This window comes from Staurois parvus, unplaced genomic scaffold (genome assembly GCF_062004578.1).
Source record: "Staurois parvus isolate SC_StPar_1 unplaced genomic scaffold, SC_StPar_1.0 ptg001231l, whole genome shotgun sequence".
Classification (NCBI taxonomy): domain Eukaryota; kingdom Metazoa; phylum Chordata; class Amphibia; order Anura; family Ranidae; genus Staurois; species Staurois parvus.
Window position 1 is genome coordinate 121,329 of NW_028319027.1, and position 15,750 is coordinate 137,078.

General features: G+C 44.4%; 1 protein-coding gene across 1 annotated transcript; it reads left to right on the forward strand.

The window, feature by feature from the left end:
* The first annotated feature begins 1,532 nt into the window (after window positions 1–1,532).
* On the forward strand, window positions 1,533–15,125 carry LOC149437986 (activated CDC42 kinase 1-like). Its single transcript, XM_089660369.1, has 12 exons — window positions 1,533–1,642; window positions 1,748–1,952; window positions 2,044–2,196; window positions 4,141–4,418; window positions 4,576–4,702; window positions 5,118–5,264; window positions 6,546–6,640; window positions 10,581–10,745; window positions 10,821–10,888; window positions 11,021–11,424; window positions 12,596–12,691; window positions 14,221–15,125. The coding sequence occupies exons 1-12, from the start codon at window positions 1,533–1,535 to the stop codon at window positions 14,341–14,343; spliced, it is 1,971 nt and encodes a 656-aa protein (XP_089516495.1). The 3' UTR covers window positions 14,344–15,125.
* Window positions 15,126–15,750: the final 625 nt, after the last annotated feature.

Genomic DNA, 15,750 nt, shown 5'->3' on the forward strand with positions numbered 1-15,750 from the left:
ACCTGCTTTAGGCCTTATGGAAATGGACCTTAATAGCAGCTTCACCCAGCACTAGTTTGTTTCCAGAGGATGTCCCCATGGAAGAGGAAAAGCAATGAAAGCCCTTCAAGGGTTTACTGGAATGCAGTTAATGACATATTTACATCCTTTCTGCCATCCCTTTGGTGAGATCACTTTCTTTAAGTTTGAAATGGATAGCAACAGCAGGAGAGATTTGAGCTGAGTTGAAGGGCAGCCCCTGCCGTAAAGGTTTCATCCGAGTCCTATGTTCCATGTAAAGGGAATGTGATGAGTCCCATCAGTCCTCTCATTCCTTGCTTTCCCCTAAGAACCAAAAAACTAGAGCCTTCAAGGTCACATCTCTGCCGTGGCTTGATCCTTTCACTGATTCCAGTGATGACCAATCACCAGAACAATTTATTTTGAGCCCTTTTTCCCAAGATTCCCCATACTGGCAGGGGTAGGACTGGCACCTCACTTCAGCATCTATAGTCACACCCCCACTCACTACTCTGGGGGGGGGGGGCTCTAGTTACACTGCCTACTCTAACTATGACTCTAACAATAGTGACACCAAGTGGTCAGTTTGGGGAATTTAAAGTTCTCGTGTTCTCAGAGTGCTCCAGCCAAAACCTGCTTCATAGTTGGCTCATATTTAGCCAACGTTGCTGCTCCTAATGTCGTACTCTAAGCTGGCTAGGTAAAACTTAATGGGTAATGAGGGTCCCAGTACTCCTATATGGATCTGATGGGACTTTTACACTCAAACTGAAGAGACAAAGTAAGGATCAATAACATGGCAAATACAAACATTAAATAGATAAGCAGTATTAATGCATAACTGAAATTCTTAGATTGTTCATTAAGTCTAATTGTGACCAGTTCTCTTTCATACCAACCTGGGCTTAGGCAGTTAAGTGCCATTTCTTCTAGGTTAGGTTATGTGTGCCTCAGCACACACACATATTTGATGGAAAATAGTATGGCGTCATCTATATTGATCCCGTCACATGGTCTGCACCACATGGGCTGCACCACAAAGACTTGAACCACATGGCCTGCACCACAAAGACTTGAACCACATGGCCTGCACCACAAAGACTTGAACCACATGGCCTGCACCACAAAGACTTGAACCACATGGCCTGCACCACAAAGACTTGAACCACACGACCTACACCACATGACCTACTCCACACTTCAGCAATGCCACTCATTGACGCTTGTTGGACACCCTAGCACCTTCCACTAATATCTCTGCTGTTGACTACCAACACAATGGGCAAATCCAATTATTCACTCAGCCATCAGTTCTATCTAAGTGAAAACAAATGAATATACAGAACAAGTAAACATATGCAGTACTTAAAGCAGAATAACATCTTTTACAAGAGTGTTTCAGGAAAAAGCCACCATAATCCACACTACGCGTCATCTTCACCCAAACCATGAAATTGATGAGATTCATTGCTAAAAGCAACTCAAGAGAGACTAAACATTGTCATATTTTCTGCTTTTCTGGTTTTTTTTAGATGTTTGCAGTAAGAAGACAAGAAATCCCTTCACCAATTCATCGGGACTCCTCCCCTTCTTCCCTGACTCCCACTTTCTTATCGCCTTCTACTTTATCCCCTTTTTCCACATCCCCCCGTTCCACATCCCCCCGTTCCACATCCCCCCGTTCCACATCCCCCCTTTCCACATCCCCCCGTTCCACATCCCCCCGTTCCACATCCCCCCGTTCCACATCCCCCCTTTCCACATCCCCCTCTACTATTTCCCCATTGACCTCTACCCTGTCTCCTGTTTCATTATCACCTACAACCCCCCACACTGACTGCTCTCTGAAGTGTCTGATCAATGACCGAGAGCTGAACCTATTGGAGCGTCTGGGGGGTGGTTGCTTTGGTGTGGTCAGGAGAGGAGAATGGAGGATTTCCAATGAAAGAACAGTGAGTATTCTCTTCCTTTATCTATTCTGGTTCTCTGAGTTTTCGGGCCTCCTATCATGTTCTGTCTCAATCATCTACTACATCTTTGCAGATGAGTGTTGCAGTGAAAACCCTCCATGTGGATTCCACTAGTGACCCTGATGCCCTTCAGGATTTTATGCAGGAAGTGAATGCGATGTATGCCTTGGAACACCCACATCTCATCCGACTCTATGGCGTGGTTCTAACACAGCCCATGAAAATGGTGAGTGACTGGCACTCATCTTACTGGGATAACTGGGAGAGAGTAAGGACTTGTTTACACTTGCTCCAAAATGTGGCATTTGACACAATTTTTTAAAGCACTTTGAATGGCAATAAATGATCTTGTCACTAAATAAAATGGTCACCTTACAGTCTTGTTTGCACGTTGTATTTGCTTTGTTTAAAAAATGACACCCCCGTGTTGCTTTCTCGGTGCATCTCCAAAGCCTCCACAGATGTTTATGACAATGATCTCAAGCAGGTTTTGAGAGATTTTTATTCAGCTTTAGCTTTACTTTGTTGTGGAGTGTGGCGGAACCGTTAAGCCTGGGCTTCCTCATGCAGAGCGATGCATCTCAGCCAATGGTCCCCTTTTCCAGTAAATCTTCCAGCGCTCTGCCAAGGCGGGTATTAGAGCTCAAAACCAATTCTTCCCTGATATCCCAAACCACGAGTCGGAACTTTGTGTAGGGTAAAATTAATTAATCTTTATTGAACACAGTTCAGTATATACAGCTGCACCCCGACCCCCACCCCCACCAGACAGCCTGGCACCGGGTTTTCCCCACCCACAAAAGAAACCCTACAACCCAAAAATACAGTATGAACTCTATAGAAGTGAAAGACTACAAGGTCACATTTCCCTAAACAAACAGTGTAGAATGTTTGTCTGCATGACATCTGCTAAACATATACAGCTTTACCGAGGGGAGAGCGGGAAGACCACTTAGCAAGGGGAGAACGGGAAGACCACTTAACAAGGGGAGAACGGGAAGACCACTTACCGAGGGGAGAACGGGAAGACCACTTACCGAGGGGAGAACGGGAAGACCACTTAACGAGGGGAGAACGGGAAGACCACTTACCAAGGGGAGAATGGGAAGACCCCTTAACAAGAGGAGAACGGGAAGACCACTTAACAAGGGGAGAACGGGAAGACCACTTAACGAGGGGAGAACGGGAAGACCACTTAACAAGGGGAGAATGGGAAGACCGCTTACCAAGGGGATAAAACCAGAACAGAAAGGGCAAAATGTTTTTACAAAGGGACAGTTCATCACATGGAGGTATTGCCAGAATGAGATATCCCAGAATTCACTAGGTAACCAACAAGCGAACCAGAAAGACATCATCAGTAGTTACTTTTGGCTCACGTGTATACTGTATATTCTGGGAGTGTATGGTGCAGACGTTACATCTGGTGTACAGCGTTGAGCAGTAGGAAGGTGAGCGGGCTCTGGACCGGAGTGGAGGAGGAAGAGGATCAGCAAAACCAGAGCTGGGAGTTACTACTGAGTGGGAGAACAGCAGAGCTGGGGGTTACTACTGAGCAGGGGATCTGCAGAACGAGGGTACCAAACAGCTGGGGATCTGCTGAACAGGGGTACAAATGAACCGGGGGTCTGATGAACAGGGTTACTAATGAGCTGGGGATCTGCTGAACAAGGGTACCAATCAGCTGGGTATCTGTTGAACAGGGGTACCAATGAGCTGGGGATCTGCTGAACAGGGTTACTAATGAGCTGGGGATCTGATGAATAGGGTTACTAATGAGCTAGGGATCTGCTGAGTGGGGGTACTACTAAGCTAGGGGTCTACTGAGCCCCTTTAAAACAAATAAAAGATCAACACACGCACAAGACATTTGCAAAGCATCATTAAAGCTTCACTGAAGCATCAAAAACGCTTCAAAAAAGCATATTGAGGCAATAGGCACTTTATTGTGTGTTAAAGTTGAGGCAAGAGTAAACGGGCCCTAAATGTCATTTACACAAGAGAAGCACAATGACGGAAGGGATACCTGCCCCTTATTTTATCACAATGACATCCTCCTGTAGGGTGACACAGAAGAGGGCTATGGGTCTGTCCCTCCTTCTGAATGGTTACAGAGGTATTATGTATAGATTTGTATAATTTGGACCTTTTTTCTGTTTTTGTGTCTAAGGTTACAGAGTTGGCACCTCTCGGATCCTTACTCAGTCATCTGCACTCCTATAATGGCGTGTATCCTTTGCAGCTCTTGTGGTTATATTCTATCCAGATTGCCTCTGGGATGTGCTACCTTGAGACATGCAAGTTCATCCACAGGGACCTGGCAACTCGGAATGTGTTGGTGATCAGTGAAAAGGTGGTAAAGATTGGAGATTTCGGATTGACAAGAATTTTGGCGACAAATGACGATCATTACACCATGTCTCCTCACCGAAAGATACCCTTCGCATGGTGAGGATGGAATTCAGCATATTGTTGAGTAGTAAAGTCAAGTGAATGGTCTATCCTGTATTGTGAGGAGTAAGATGCAACCAAATCTAAGGCTGGGTGGGTTATGTTTGGAAAGTCTTAATCACTAATAAGTTCATTATTTTCCTTTGTGTGGTAGGTGTGCTCCAGAGAGCTTGAAGTTTGGCAAGTTTTCACACTCAAGTGATGTCTGGATGTTCGGGGTCACCATGTGGGAGATGTTCACCTATGGACAGGACCCGTGGCTTGGCCTGAATGGGAGACAGGTAATGTATAGATCCTAATGAGCAGTAGTCTCCTTATTATGACCTGTGGGCCAGACATGGCCCTTCGCTTGCCTTTATTCAGCCCTTGAGAGACAATTCCTCACCCTGACACAAGGCATTAAGCCTCCTGCTGTCACCAACAGTGGGGCATAATTCCTTACATTAACAACAACAATGGGGCATCGTTCCTCCAACTAATACCAATGATAGGGCACTATTCATCCTCCTACTGGCCAAAGGTGCTATGTAACTTTCTTACTCCCACTGACTACCAAGCCTGAGACATTGTCAACTCCCACTGATCAGAGTCTGCCCCCCCCCCCCTAAAATCTGAAGGACAGTAAATGGGCCCCTGCTGTAGAGTGCCATCAATCACTTGCAGTCCTGAAGTTGGTAAATGTCTCAATTTCTCTAGATTTTAGCTTCAATTGAAAGAGAGTCTGAACGTCTAGAATGCCCCGAAGATTGTCCTCCTGCTTTGTACAATGTGATGATGAAATGTTGGGCGTACATACCGAAAGAGAGACCAAATTTTACCTCTCTCATCAACCTTCTGCAAGAGGTGAGTGACCTGTCAATGTTATCAAAGAAATCAAAGAAATCTGTTTTAAATATTTTTTTCTTATTCTGAAAGAACGGTCCATGAACTGTCTGCAATATTGTCCTGTAGTGTACCCTTTGATGGATCCATAAGGAGCCTCTTTCTGGATTCAGGAGATGAATCTCTGATATTGTCCTTTACCCTAATGTACAATGGACTAGGAAGACTATCACCATTTGTGCCCTCTACTTTTATCTTTTATGGGTCCTAGAGGTCTGTCTTCAACTTTGTCCTCCACTCTGACATAAATGCATCTGGAACATCTATCTCTGTTTTGCCTTGTGCTTTGATCTGCAATGGATCTAGGAAGTGATTGACCTCTGCTTTCACCTTTCATAGATCCTGGTAGTCTTTCTCCTCTAAAATATATCCAAGAGATCTATCTTTGATGTTTCTGTAAACCAATCTCAAATGAGTCTTGGATTTATAGTCTTCCCCTAATCTGATTTGATATCTCCAATGTTATGCTTAATACTAAAATAATTTCAGATCTATCACCAGAGAGCTTCTACTTGTTGGGAGGTGCGGTGTGGTGGGGCATCAGAATATATGTAGGGTCCAATTACAGAAAACAGACATTGTATTACAGTCAAAGTTCAACTGTACAAACAGCCCGTCAGGAAGGTGACCAACCAGGTAAACTCACAGGTTGTAAAAGCAATGTGGAACAGAGCAGGTCCTAGCAGTGACCCCAGCATCTGTCTCAGAGGGTAGCTTGTGGCCTGGTTAGTCTGTACCCAAATGGAACGATACCAGGGAGGATGGAGGATGGTGTGTCCCTATCCTACCCCTTCTTGTCTATAATCTTCTTTAACTTTGACTGTTTGCTTTCCCTGACAGACAGGTGACCTGTCCCTATACTACCCACTTGAATAAAGCACACGAAACCCAAAAACCAGGGTCCTAAATAGACTCTTCCTGACCCAAGATGGACACCAGGGTCATATGGGGTGGCAGCATCCAACCAAAGAGCTTCTCCAGTGATCCAGGAGACCATTAGAGGAGCATTGTTCCTCTTGGCTTCCTCTCCCTCTGCAATTCCGCTGTGGTTGAGCAACACCTGCAGTGGAGAAAGTAGAATGCACCTGTCTACATATGAAACATGATAATATGAGATGTTTATTAATATACAGTCTCAGTTGCTGTCATTTCCTTAGTGCTGCAAACCAGTTCCACTCCTTACTCTTTATATGACCTCTCTTGATAGTTCTTTAACCAATATAAATCTTCTTCCTTCTCCAGGCGAAACCAGTAGAGGTACGAATTCTTCATGAAGTTAACAATTCCTCCTGTCTGCCCCTGGATGCTGGGGATGTTGTCACTGTTGTTGATGTTGGGTAAGAAAAAATATTTGTTCTCTATCCCCATGTACCTCCATTTTCCTTTCATCTCCCATCATACACGGTTCATAACCGGTCATCATTCCTCTTCTGCAATGAATCTGTCTCTCCTCAGTTAACATACATTATCAATATTTCCTTGCTGATCATTCTTTATCCATCCATCGTTCATGCTGATCATTCTTTATCCATCCATCGTTCATGCTGATCATTCTTTATCCATCCATCGTTCATGCTGATCATTCTTTATCCATCCATCGTTCATGCTGATCATTGTTTATCCATCCATCGTTCATGCTGATCATTGTTTATCCATCCATCGTTCATGCTGATCATTCTTTATCCATCCATCGTTCATGCTGATCATTGTTTGTCCATCCATCGTTCATGCTGATCATTGTTTGTCCATCCATCGTTCATGCTGATCATTGTTTATCCATCCACCGTTCATGCTGATCATTGTTTATCCATCCATCGTTCATGCTGATCATTGTTTGTCCATCCATCGTTCATGCTGATCATTGTTTGTCCATCCATTGTTCATGCTGATCATTGTTTATCCATCCATCGTTCATGCTGATCATTGTTTATCCATCCACCGTTCATGCTGATCATTGTTTATCCATCCATCGTTCATGCTGATCATTGTTTATCCGTCCATCGTTCATGCTGATCATTCTTTATCCATCGTTCATGCTGATCATTGTTTATCCATCCATCGTTCATGCTGATCATTCTTTATCCGTCCATCGTTCATGCTGATCATTCTTTATCCATCCATCGTTCATGCTGATCATTCTTTATCCATCGTTCATGCTGATCATTGTTTATCCATCCATCGTTCATGCTGATCATTGTTTATCCATCCATCGTTCATGCTGATCATTGTTTATCCATCCATCGTTCATGCTGATCATTGTTTATCCATCCCTAGTTCATGCTGATCATTGTTTATCCATCCATCGTTCATGCTGATCATTGTTTATCCATCCATCGTTCATGCTGATCATTGTTTATCCATCCATCGTTCATGCTGATCATTGTTTATACATCCATCGTTCATGCTGATCATTGTTTATCCATCCATCGTTCATGCTGATCATTCTTTATACATCCATCGTTCATGCTGATCATTCTTTATCCATCCATCGTTCATGCTGATCATTGTTTATCCATCCACCGTTCATGCTGATCATTGTTTATCCATCCACCGTTCATGCTGATCATTGTTTATCCATCCATCGTTCATGCTGATCATTGTTTATCCATCCATCGTTCATGCTGATCATTCTTTATCCGTCCATCGCTCATGCTGATCATTGTTTATCCGTCCATCGTTCATGCTGATCATTGTTTATCCATCCATCGTTCATGCTGATCATTGTTTATCCGTCCATCGTTCATGCTGATCATTGTTTATCCGTCCATCGTTCATGCTGATCATTCTTTATCCATCCATCGTTCATGCTGATCATTGTTTATCCGTCCATCGTTCATGCTGATCATTCTTTATCCATCCATCGCTCATGCTGATCATTGTTTATACATCCATCGTTCATGCTGATCATTCTTTATCCATCCATCGCTCATGCTGATCATTGTTTATACATCCATCGTTCATGCTGATCATTGTTTATCCATCCATCGTTCATGCTGATCATTCTTTATCCATCCATCGTTCATGCTGATCATTGTTTATCCATCCATCGTTCATGCTGATCATTGTTTATCCATCCCTAGTTCATGCTGATCATTGTTTATCCATCCATCGTTCATGCTGATCATTGTTTATCCATCCATCGTTCATGCTGATCATTGTTTATCCATCCATCGTTCATGCTGATCATTGTTTATCCATCCATCGTTCATGCTGATCATTGTTTATCCGTCCATCGTTCATGCTGATCATTGTTTATCCATCCATCGCTCATGCTGATCATTGTTTATCCGTCCATCGTTCATGCTGATCATTCTTTATCCGTCCATCGTTCATGCTGATCATTGTTTATCCATCCATCGTTCATGCTGATCATTGTTTATCCGTCCATCGTTCATGCTGATCATTCTTTATCCATCCATCGTTCATGCTGATCATTGTTTATCCGTCCATCGTTCATGCTGATCATTCTTTATCCATCCATCGCTCATGCTGATCATTGTTTATCCATCAACCGTTCATGCTGATCATTGTTTATCCATCCATCGTTCATGCTGATCATTCTTTATCCATCCACCGTTCATGCTGATCATTGTTTATCCATCCATCGTTCATGCTGATCATTCTTTACCCATCCATCGTTCATGCTGATCATTGTTTATCCATCCATCGTTCATGCTGATCATTCTTTATCCATCCATCGTTCATGCTGATCATTGTTTATCCATCCATCGTTCATGCTGATCATTCTTTATCCATCCATCGCTCATGCTGATCATTGTTTATCCATCCATCATTCATGCTGATCATTCTTTATCCATCCATCGTTCATGCTGATCATTGTTTATCCATCCATCGTTCATGCTGATCATTGTTTATCCATCCATCGTTCATGCTGATCATTGTTTATCCGTCCATCGTTCATGCTGATCATTGTTTATCCATCCATCGTTCATGCTGATCATTGTTTATCCATCCATCGTTCATGCTGATCATTGTTTATCCATCCATCGTTCATGCTGATCATTGTTTATCCATCCATCGTTCATGCTGATCATTGTTTGTCCATCCATCGTTCATGCTGATCATTGTTTATCCATCCATCGTTCATGCTGATCATTGTTTATCCATCCATCGTTCATGCTGATCATTCTTTATCCATCCATCGTTCATTATCTTCCATTTGTCTTCCATTATCCATAATCCATCTACTTGATCCAAAGAAGGCTATGGCAGCAGCAGGCCAATTGGCCAAGGCTTTCCTTTATTTTACCACAGACTTAAGTTTTCCTTGTGGGATTTCTTCTGAGGCCACCTTGCAGATCTACTCCAGAGCCTTGGCTTCCCTTTAGGCCCCCTTCATCTTAAAGACGCTCAAGAGCAAGGCTTTGTTTCTCAGAGAATAGGTGCAGGAACTCCCTCCTTCTGTCTGCCCCTTACCCACCTCTGAGCACCATCCCTTGGTTCCACCCCTATCCACCTTCCAGGACAGCCCCTTATAGAGAATACAGAACACAGTCATTTTGAAGTGCTAAGTAATTAGAAAAGCAGTACAATAGATCCCTTGCAGCCAGCAACAATAAATCCCCCAGTAACAATAGACTCACCAGCAATAATAATTCCCCCCCATAGCAACAATAAACCCCGGAAACAAAATACACTCCCAAACAACAATAGATCCACACCAGCAACTGTATAACCACACCAACAACAAAAGATCCCCCAGCAGTCAGTAACAATAAACCCCTCCCTCAACAGTAGATACCTTCCAGCAACAATTTATCCCCCAGCAGTTGAAAATAATAAACCCCTCCCTCAACAGTAGATCCCTTCCAGCAACAACTGACCCCCCAGCAGTTGGTAATAATATTATACCCCTCCCTCAACAGTAGATCCTTTCCAATAACAATTGATCCCCCAGCAGTTGATAATAATAAACCCCTCCCTCAACAGTAGATCCCTTCAAGCAACAATAGACCCCCCAGCAGTTGATAATAATAAAGCAGCCAGTAACAGTAGACCCTCCAGAACACCGCAGAAAACCTTGCCATTACATACATTAAAAGCTGGAGGTGTCGGAACTGCATTCCCCTGGGTTCCCACTGAAGAAAAGCCCTGCTCCAGACTGTTCCAGCTTTATCTTCTCAGGTGGCAACTACTGTACATATATGAAACCAACCCAAGCAGATTTTATTTCCAAGAACATGAGTGTTTCATTTGTACTAGTACTTTTGTGTTCATGTATTGCTTGATAAGACTTTTCTAAATTCCTTCCCACAGGTCAGACTCTAAGCTCTGGAGAGGACAGAATCAGCGGACTCTTAAGATTGGAACTTTTCCCGCAGGTGTCATCTGTTCAGAGGACTTTGCCAATGCCTGTAACTCTGTGCACTTGTCCAAGAGTCTGGAAAAGCTTTCTCTAAGGAATGATAACTCACAGAAAGAGTAAGCCTCTTACTTCCTCTGAGTAAATGAAGTAACGGTACTTCTCACATACTCATGAGTTTTTGTCTCTTTTAGCCTGAGAGCCAGAGCAAAGGAGGATCAGAGAAGATGTGGTCATGTTAGAGGTGGAATGTTATGTCGAAGTAAGTGTCTTCATGTGGTGAGCATTTACCCATCCCACCTCCTCTCCTCTTCTTTGCATGCCTTCCCTTTTTTCCTTTCTCCTTGCCTTATCTTCCTCAGTTCCAATACATTTATCTGAATTGCACCCACAGCTAAGTCTAGAAGTCTGGAGAACATCACTATTTTGGAGACAAAGGTCAAGGCTCACAGACAGCCCTCACCCATGCCCTGTAGACGAGATATGAATTGCACAGCAGATCTGCCCCATGCACTGTCTGCAAGAAGGTTGAGCGAACAGCCCCCTCAGCATTTGTTGAACAATATCGTTTGCCTATCTCCTCCCAAAACCACATCATCAAAGGATGGGTTTCTGGCTGTGCCCAACATGCATTGCCCTGGTCAGTCCTTGAGCTTCAATAAAAAAGAGAAATATCCATCTAACCCAAACTTGGGTCCAAGAGAGACCCAGATTGTCCCTCAAGTGAAACAAGAATGTAAAGTCCGAAGATGCAGCACCAAGATGACGCACAGCGAACTGTTGAGAAAGATCAAAGAGGTGAGGACACAGAAGGGGTCTACACATTATTAAAAAACTTATGCAAATAGTTTGGGTGGTGGAGGGGATTTGATTGAGGGGAATGAAGTTTAATTGGTTAGAGGTTCTGAGGCTTTGGTGGCAAGCACATCTCTCCTGAAACCCCTTTGCCAATATCTGGCTCTAGTGATCCCCCTTAGCATTTTGTTCGACACAAAGAGGGGCTGAAGGAGATCAGAACCAAGAAATTCTATGTGTGGGATCTAAAAAGCATCAGGTTGGAGGAAAGAAGATAAAGAGATGGAGTAGAGGAGTACCCCTGCCTCTTCCCACCCAATCTGCATGGAGTAGACCTTCTGGTAGTGTGGCTTCCTTTTTTGATGCAACAGCATCCTAATCTCCTTCATCTAGATCAGCTTTTTTTAAATCTTTTTTTCGACACAGAAGAACCCTTGAACTAACTTTCAGTTTCAGGACACCCATATTAAAATGACTACATCTTCAACTCATGATGCATTAGTGTGGTGGACAGTGGGAAGAATGCCCCTTACACTTGTGGCCATTGGGAAGAATTCCCCCTTTTCATATAGCTAAAAAGATCAATAGTTTCAGTGGGAACTTTTCTGAGAGGCATAAATTGCTTATTTCCCACATAACCCCTAGCAACTTCTGAAGGAAGATTGGAACCATGGTTGAGAAATCCTGATCTAGATGACTGGGTGGGTGTCTTTGTGATCCTCCAACTTCAGTACTCTGTGGGTAATGATTGGCTGAATGTTGTATAGAAGAAGGCATTAGTCCTAGATTGGTCTTATCTGTGGATATTCTTCATCATTTTTTGATCCACAGCCAGACTGGCTTTAACCAGTAAAATGGTCCCGTGGTCCCTTCTGCAAGGGGAAATAGATGTTTTCCTAGTGGCACGGCCATATGAGTGCAGTGATTCATCAGAATGTAGATTCCTTTGTAGGGCCCATACAAAGCCCCTTCAGCAGTTCACTTCAATGTTAACTGATCCATAAATAGTCCACTCAATAAAATCCTTGGAGTCATCAGATCAACAGTAAAGTGAATTTATTTATGACTGCTTCTCAGCCACTGACCCTGAACAGCAGCCTCCATGTTCCTTTCATGACAGGTACACTTTAATATAAATGGTGCATTTTACAGTCAATGATCTATTTTGCGGCAGGTGGAGGATCAGATCCAGGGTGTGACGCTAGGGAAGTGCCACGAAGCGCTGCGTTTCTTTGGAGGGGACGTGACACGGGCCGTCCAGCACTTAAAGGTAACAGTTTCCTAATAAACAAACTGCTCAGATCAAAGGTGAATGTAGATTAGGAGTCGCTGACCAATGTCTCATCTTCATCCTTGGTGCTCACCACACAGTTTTCTGATGAGAACTTCATGGGGTGTAAAGCTATTTTAATAATTACTGAGGTAAATTGTAGCCAGGGTACTGGTACTATAGCATCTGGGACAGGAGGGATCTCCACACTATACACCATCAACTAGAACCATCCAGGGCCAGAAGAGTTTGGAGGTTTGAGTACAATCTTGAGAGATATTCCCTGGTGGCCATTGAGGACCTCCTGAAAATTCTGCTTCCCTGGCTGGCTAAATTATTTTCTATGTTACTGACCTAGATCAGGAAAGTCTTATCCCTCATTTGTGTGCTTGGCCCAGGTCAGTGATTGAAGCCAATGGATCACCATCCCTGAAGGTAGCCTTATCATGATATAAGGTTAGCAATGCAAACTACTGGAAAATATACCAAAAGGCAGCAGAAGATTCATGAAAGATCATTTGGCATTTTGGTTAGAGGTTGACACTTTTACAAGCAGATTGTTTGCCAGAGGAGATTCTTGCTGGCTGCTACAGCCTTCCACCATACTTTGTGGCTTGGACACAAGATGTCATGAGCCCTCCGCACCACCACCACTGTGAACTTCCAGGTTAGATCTTGATATAAAACTATATAAAGTCTTTCTAGAGCAAAATCAATACACATTAAGGGGTGGAAGAGAATCTTTCCCCAGAAAGTGGGATTGTCAGAAGCTGGGGTGATCAGATGGAGGGGTGATCAGAAGGTACAGTGGTCAGAAGGGGTGGAAGAAAATCTTTCTCCAGAAATTGGGGTTGTCAAAAGATGGGGTGTTCAGATGGTGGGATAAGCAGAGGGTGGATGGTCAGAAGGTGTAAATTGTCAGAAGGTGGGGTGTTCAGATGGTTGAGGTCATTAGAAAGTGGGGTTGTCAGAAGGTGGGGTTTTCAGACAGTAGGGTAATTAGAAGGTGGAGTGGTCAGACATTTGGGGGTTTAAACAGTGGGGTAATCAGAAGGTGGAGTGCTCGGTAGATGGGAATTATTAGAAGGTGGGATCTGAGAAGGTGGGGATTGTCAGAAGGTGGGGTTGTTAGAAGGTGGAGTAGGCAGGAAGTGGGGTTGTCAGATGGTGGAGTGTTCAGACGGTGCGGTAATCATAAGGTGGGGTGGTCAGAAAGTGAGGCAGTCAGAAGGTGGGGGATGTCATAAGGTGAGGTGGTCAGAAGGTGGGGTTGTCATAAGGTGAGGTGGTCAGAAGGTGGGGTTGTCAGAAGATGGAGATTGTCATAAGGTGGGGTGTTCAGATGGTGGGGTAATCAGAAGTTGGGGTATTTAGATGGTGGGGTAATCAGAATGTGGGGTGGTCAGAGAGTAGGGCATCGAGAAGGTGGGGTTGTCAGACGTTGGGGTGTTCAGATGGTGCATCAGTATAATTGATACAAATTTTCCAATTCTGTCTGTGTCATGGAATTCCTTCTTCTCTCTCTTCAGGTGGTCCATCTGTACAACATGAGCCGGTACAGTAAGGAGGAGTGCCGCCGAATCTTGGGGAACTTCAACTGGAGCCTGAAGGCAGCTTCCAGCTATGTTCTGAGACATGGGAACCCCCACTGATGGGAATGACTGAAGGTTCTTCCCTTCATGCAGAGCAATTGAGAAGCCCTGATTGCCTAGAAAGGTGTCGGGGGTCATAGCTCTACACACTGGGATTTACCATCGCAGCTCTCACTGTAGACTGTACACATAAAGAACTGGTGGCCATGCAAAGATGGCAGAAGCTTCTAGATGCACTGGTTGACTTTTCTTCTGAATTCTGAGGTTGGCATGCTATCTGCCATTTTATTCACTTCTGCCGGTAATGGAGAAATTTCACTGGAGGAATTTCTTTGGCTAAACAGTTTAGTAAAATGGGTCAGTGCCATGCTATATGTTTTGCCTCTTCCTCATTTGAAGGATGAGGGGTTCCTCTGGGGTAAATAGGTTGATCAAGGAGGCGGTAGACTGTGCAATCAGAGGCACTGCGACTGAGGGAGGCTGACATTTTTGGAAATCTTCAGTACCTCCAGACACAGTCCTCCTCTCACTGTGTCCAGACTTTTATTTTGCAAAAGTCCAGAAAGTTCTCAGAAAATTATTCTTTGTAAACAAGGCGGGATTCACGACGTTGGGTTAGGGTAGGGTGTCATGACACCAGAAATTTACAACGATGTTGTAATCTACAAAGGATGAAGACTTACGGAACCACGGAATAAGAGAGAGGTCCATGTCCAAGGCATAAATGCAATGTGAGACATGCAGGTCTGGCAGTAATTCGGGATACTGGCCCATTTCTAATAGGTCTTGATCTAGGAGGCTCAGGCACCTCGCCATAATAAATTCCAGCAAAGTGTAATTTCTATATGAGTGTATCAGCCGTTTAACATGGCAGTTCAACTATGACATGTATGCGTCCAAGGGGCTTGCCGTATTGTGCGTTCAACTATGACATGTATGCTTCCAAGGGGCTTGCCGTATTGTGCATTCAACTATGACATGTATGCGTCCAAGGGGCTTGCCGTATTGTGCGTTCAACTATGACATGTATGCTTCCAAGAGCCCGGTAGGCAGGAAGGGGATAGAAGTGCCCGGTAGGCAGGAAGGGGGTAGAACTGCCCGGTAGGCAGGAAGGGGGTGGCAGTGCCCGGTAGGCAGTAAGGGGGTAGAAGTGTCCTGTAGGCAGGAAGGGGGTAGAAGTGCCCGGTAGGCAGGAAGGGGGTAGAAGTGCCCGGTAGGCAGGAAGGGGGTAGAAGTGTCCTGTAGGCAGGAAGGGGGTAGAAGTGCCCGGTAGGCAGGAAGGGGGTAGAAGTGTCCTGTAGGCAGGAAGGGGGTAGAAGTGCCCGGTAGGCAGGAAGGGGGTAGAAGTGCCCGGTAGGCAGGAAGGGGGTAGAAGTGTCCTGTAGGCAGGAAGGGGGTAGAAGTGCCCGGTAGGCAGGGAGGGGGTAGAAGTGCCCGGTAGACAGGAAGGGGGTAGAAGTGCCAGGT

What these genes read in the sequence shown, in the direction of transcription:
- LOC149437986 (XM_089660369.1), top strand. Translation starts at nt 1,533, where the DNA reads ATGTTTGCAGTAAGAAGACAAGAAATCCCTTCACCAATTCATCGGGAC. An exon ending in CGAAAGATACCCTTCGCATG is followed by an intron (nt 4,419 to 4,575) that starts GTGAGGATGGAA and finishes TTTGTGTGGTAG; the next exon opens with GTGTGCTCCAGAGAGCTTGA. An exon ending in GGGCCGTCCAGCACTTAAAG is followed by an intron (nt 12,692 to 14,220) that starts GTAACAGTTTCC and finishes CTCTCTCTTCAG; the next exon opens with GTGGTCCATCTGTACAACAT.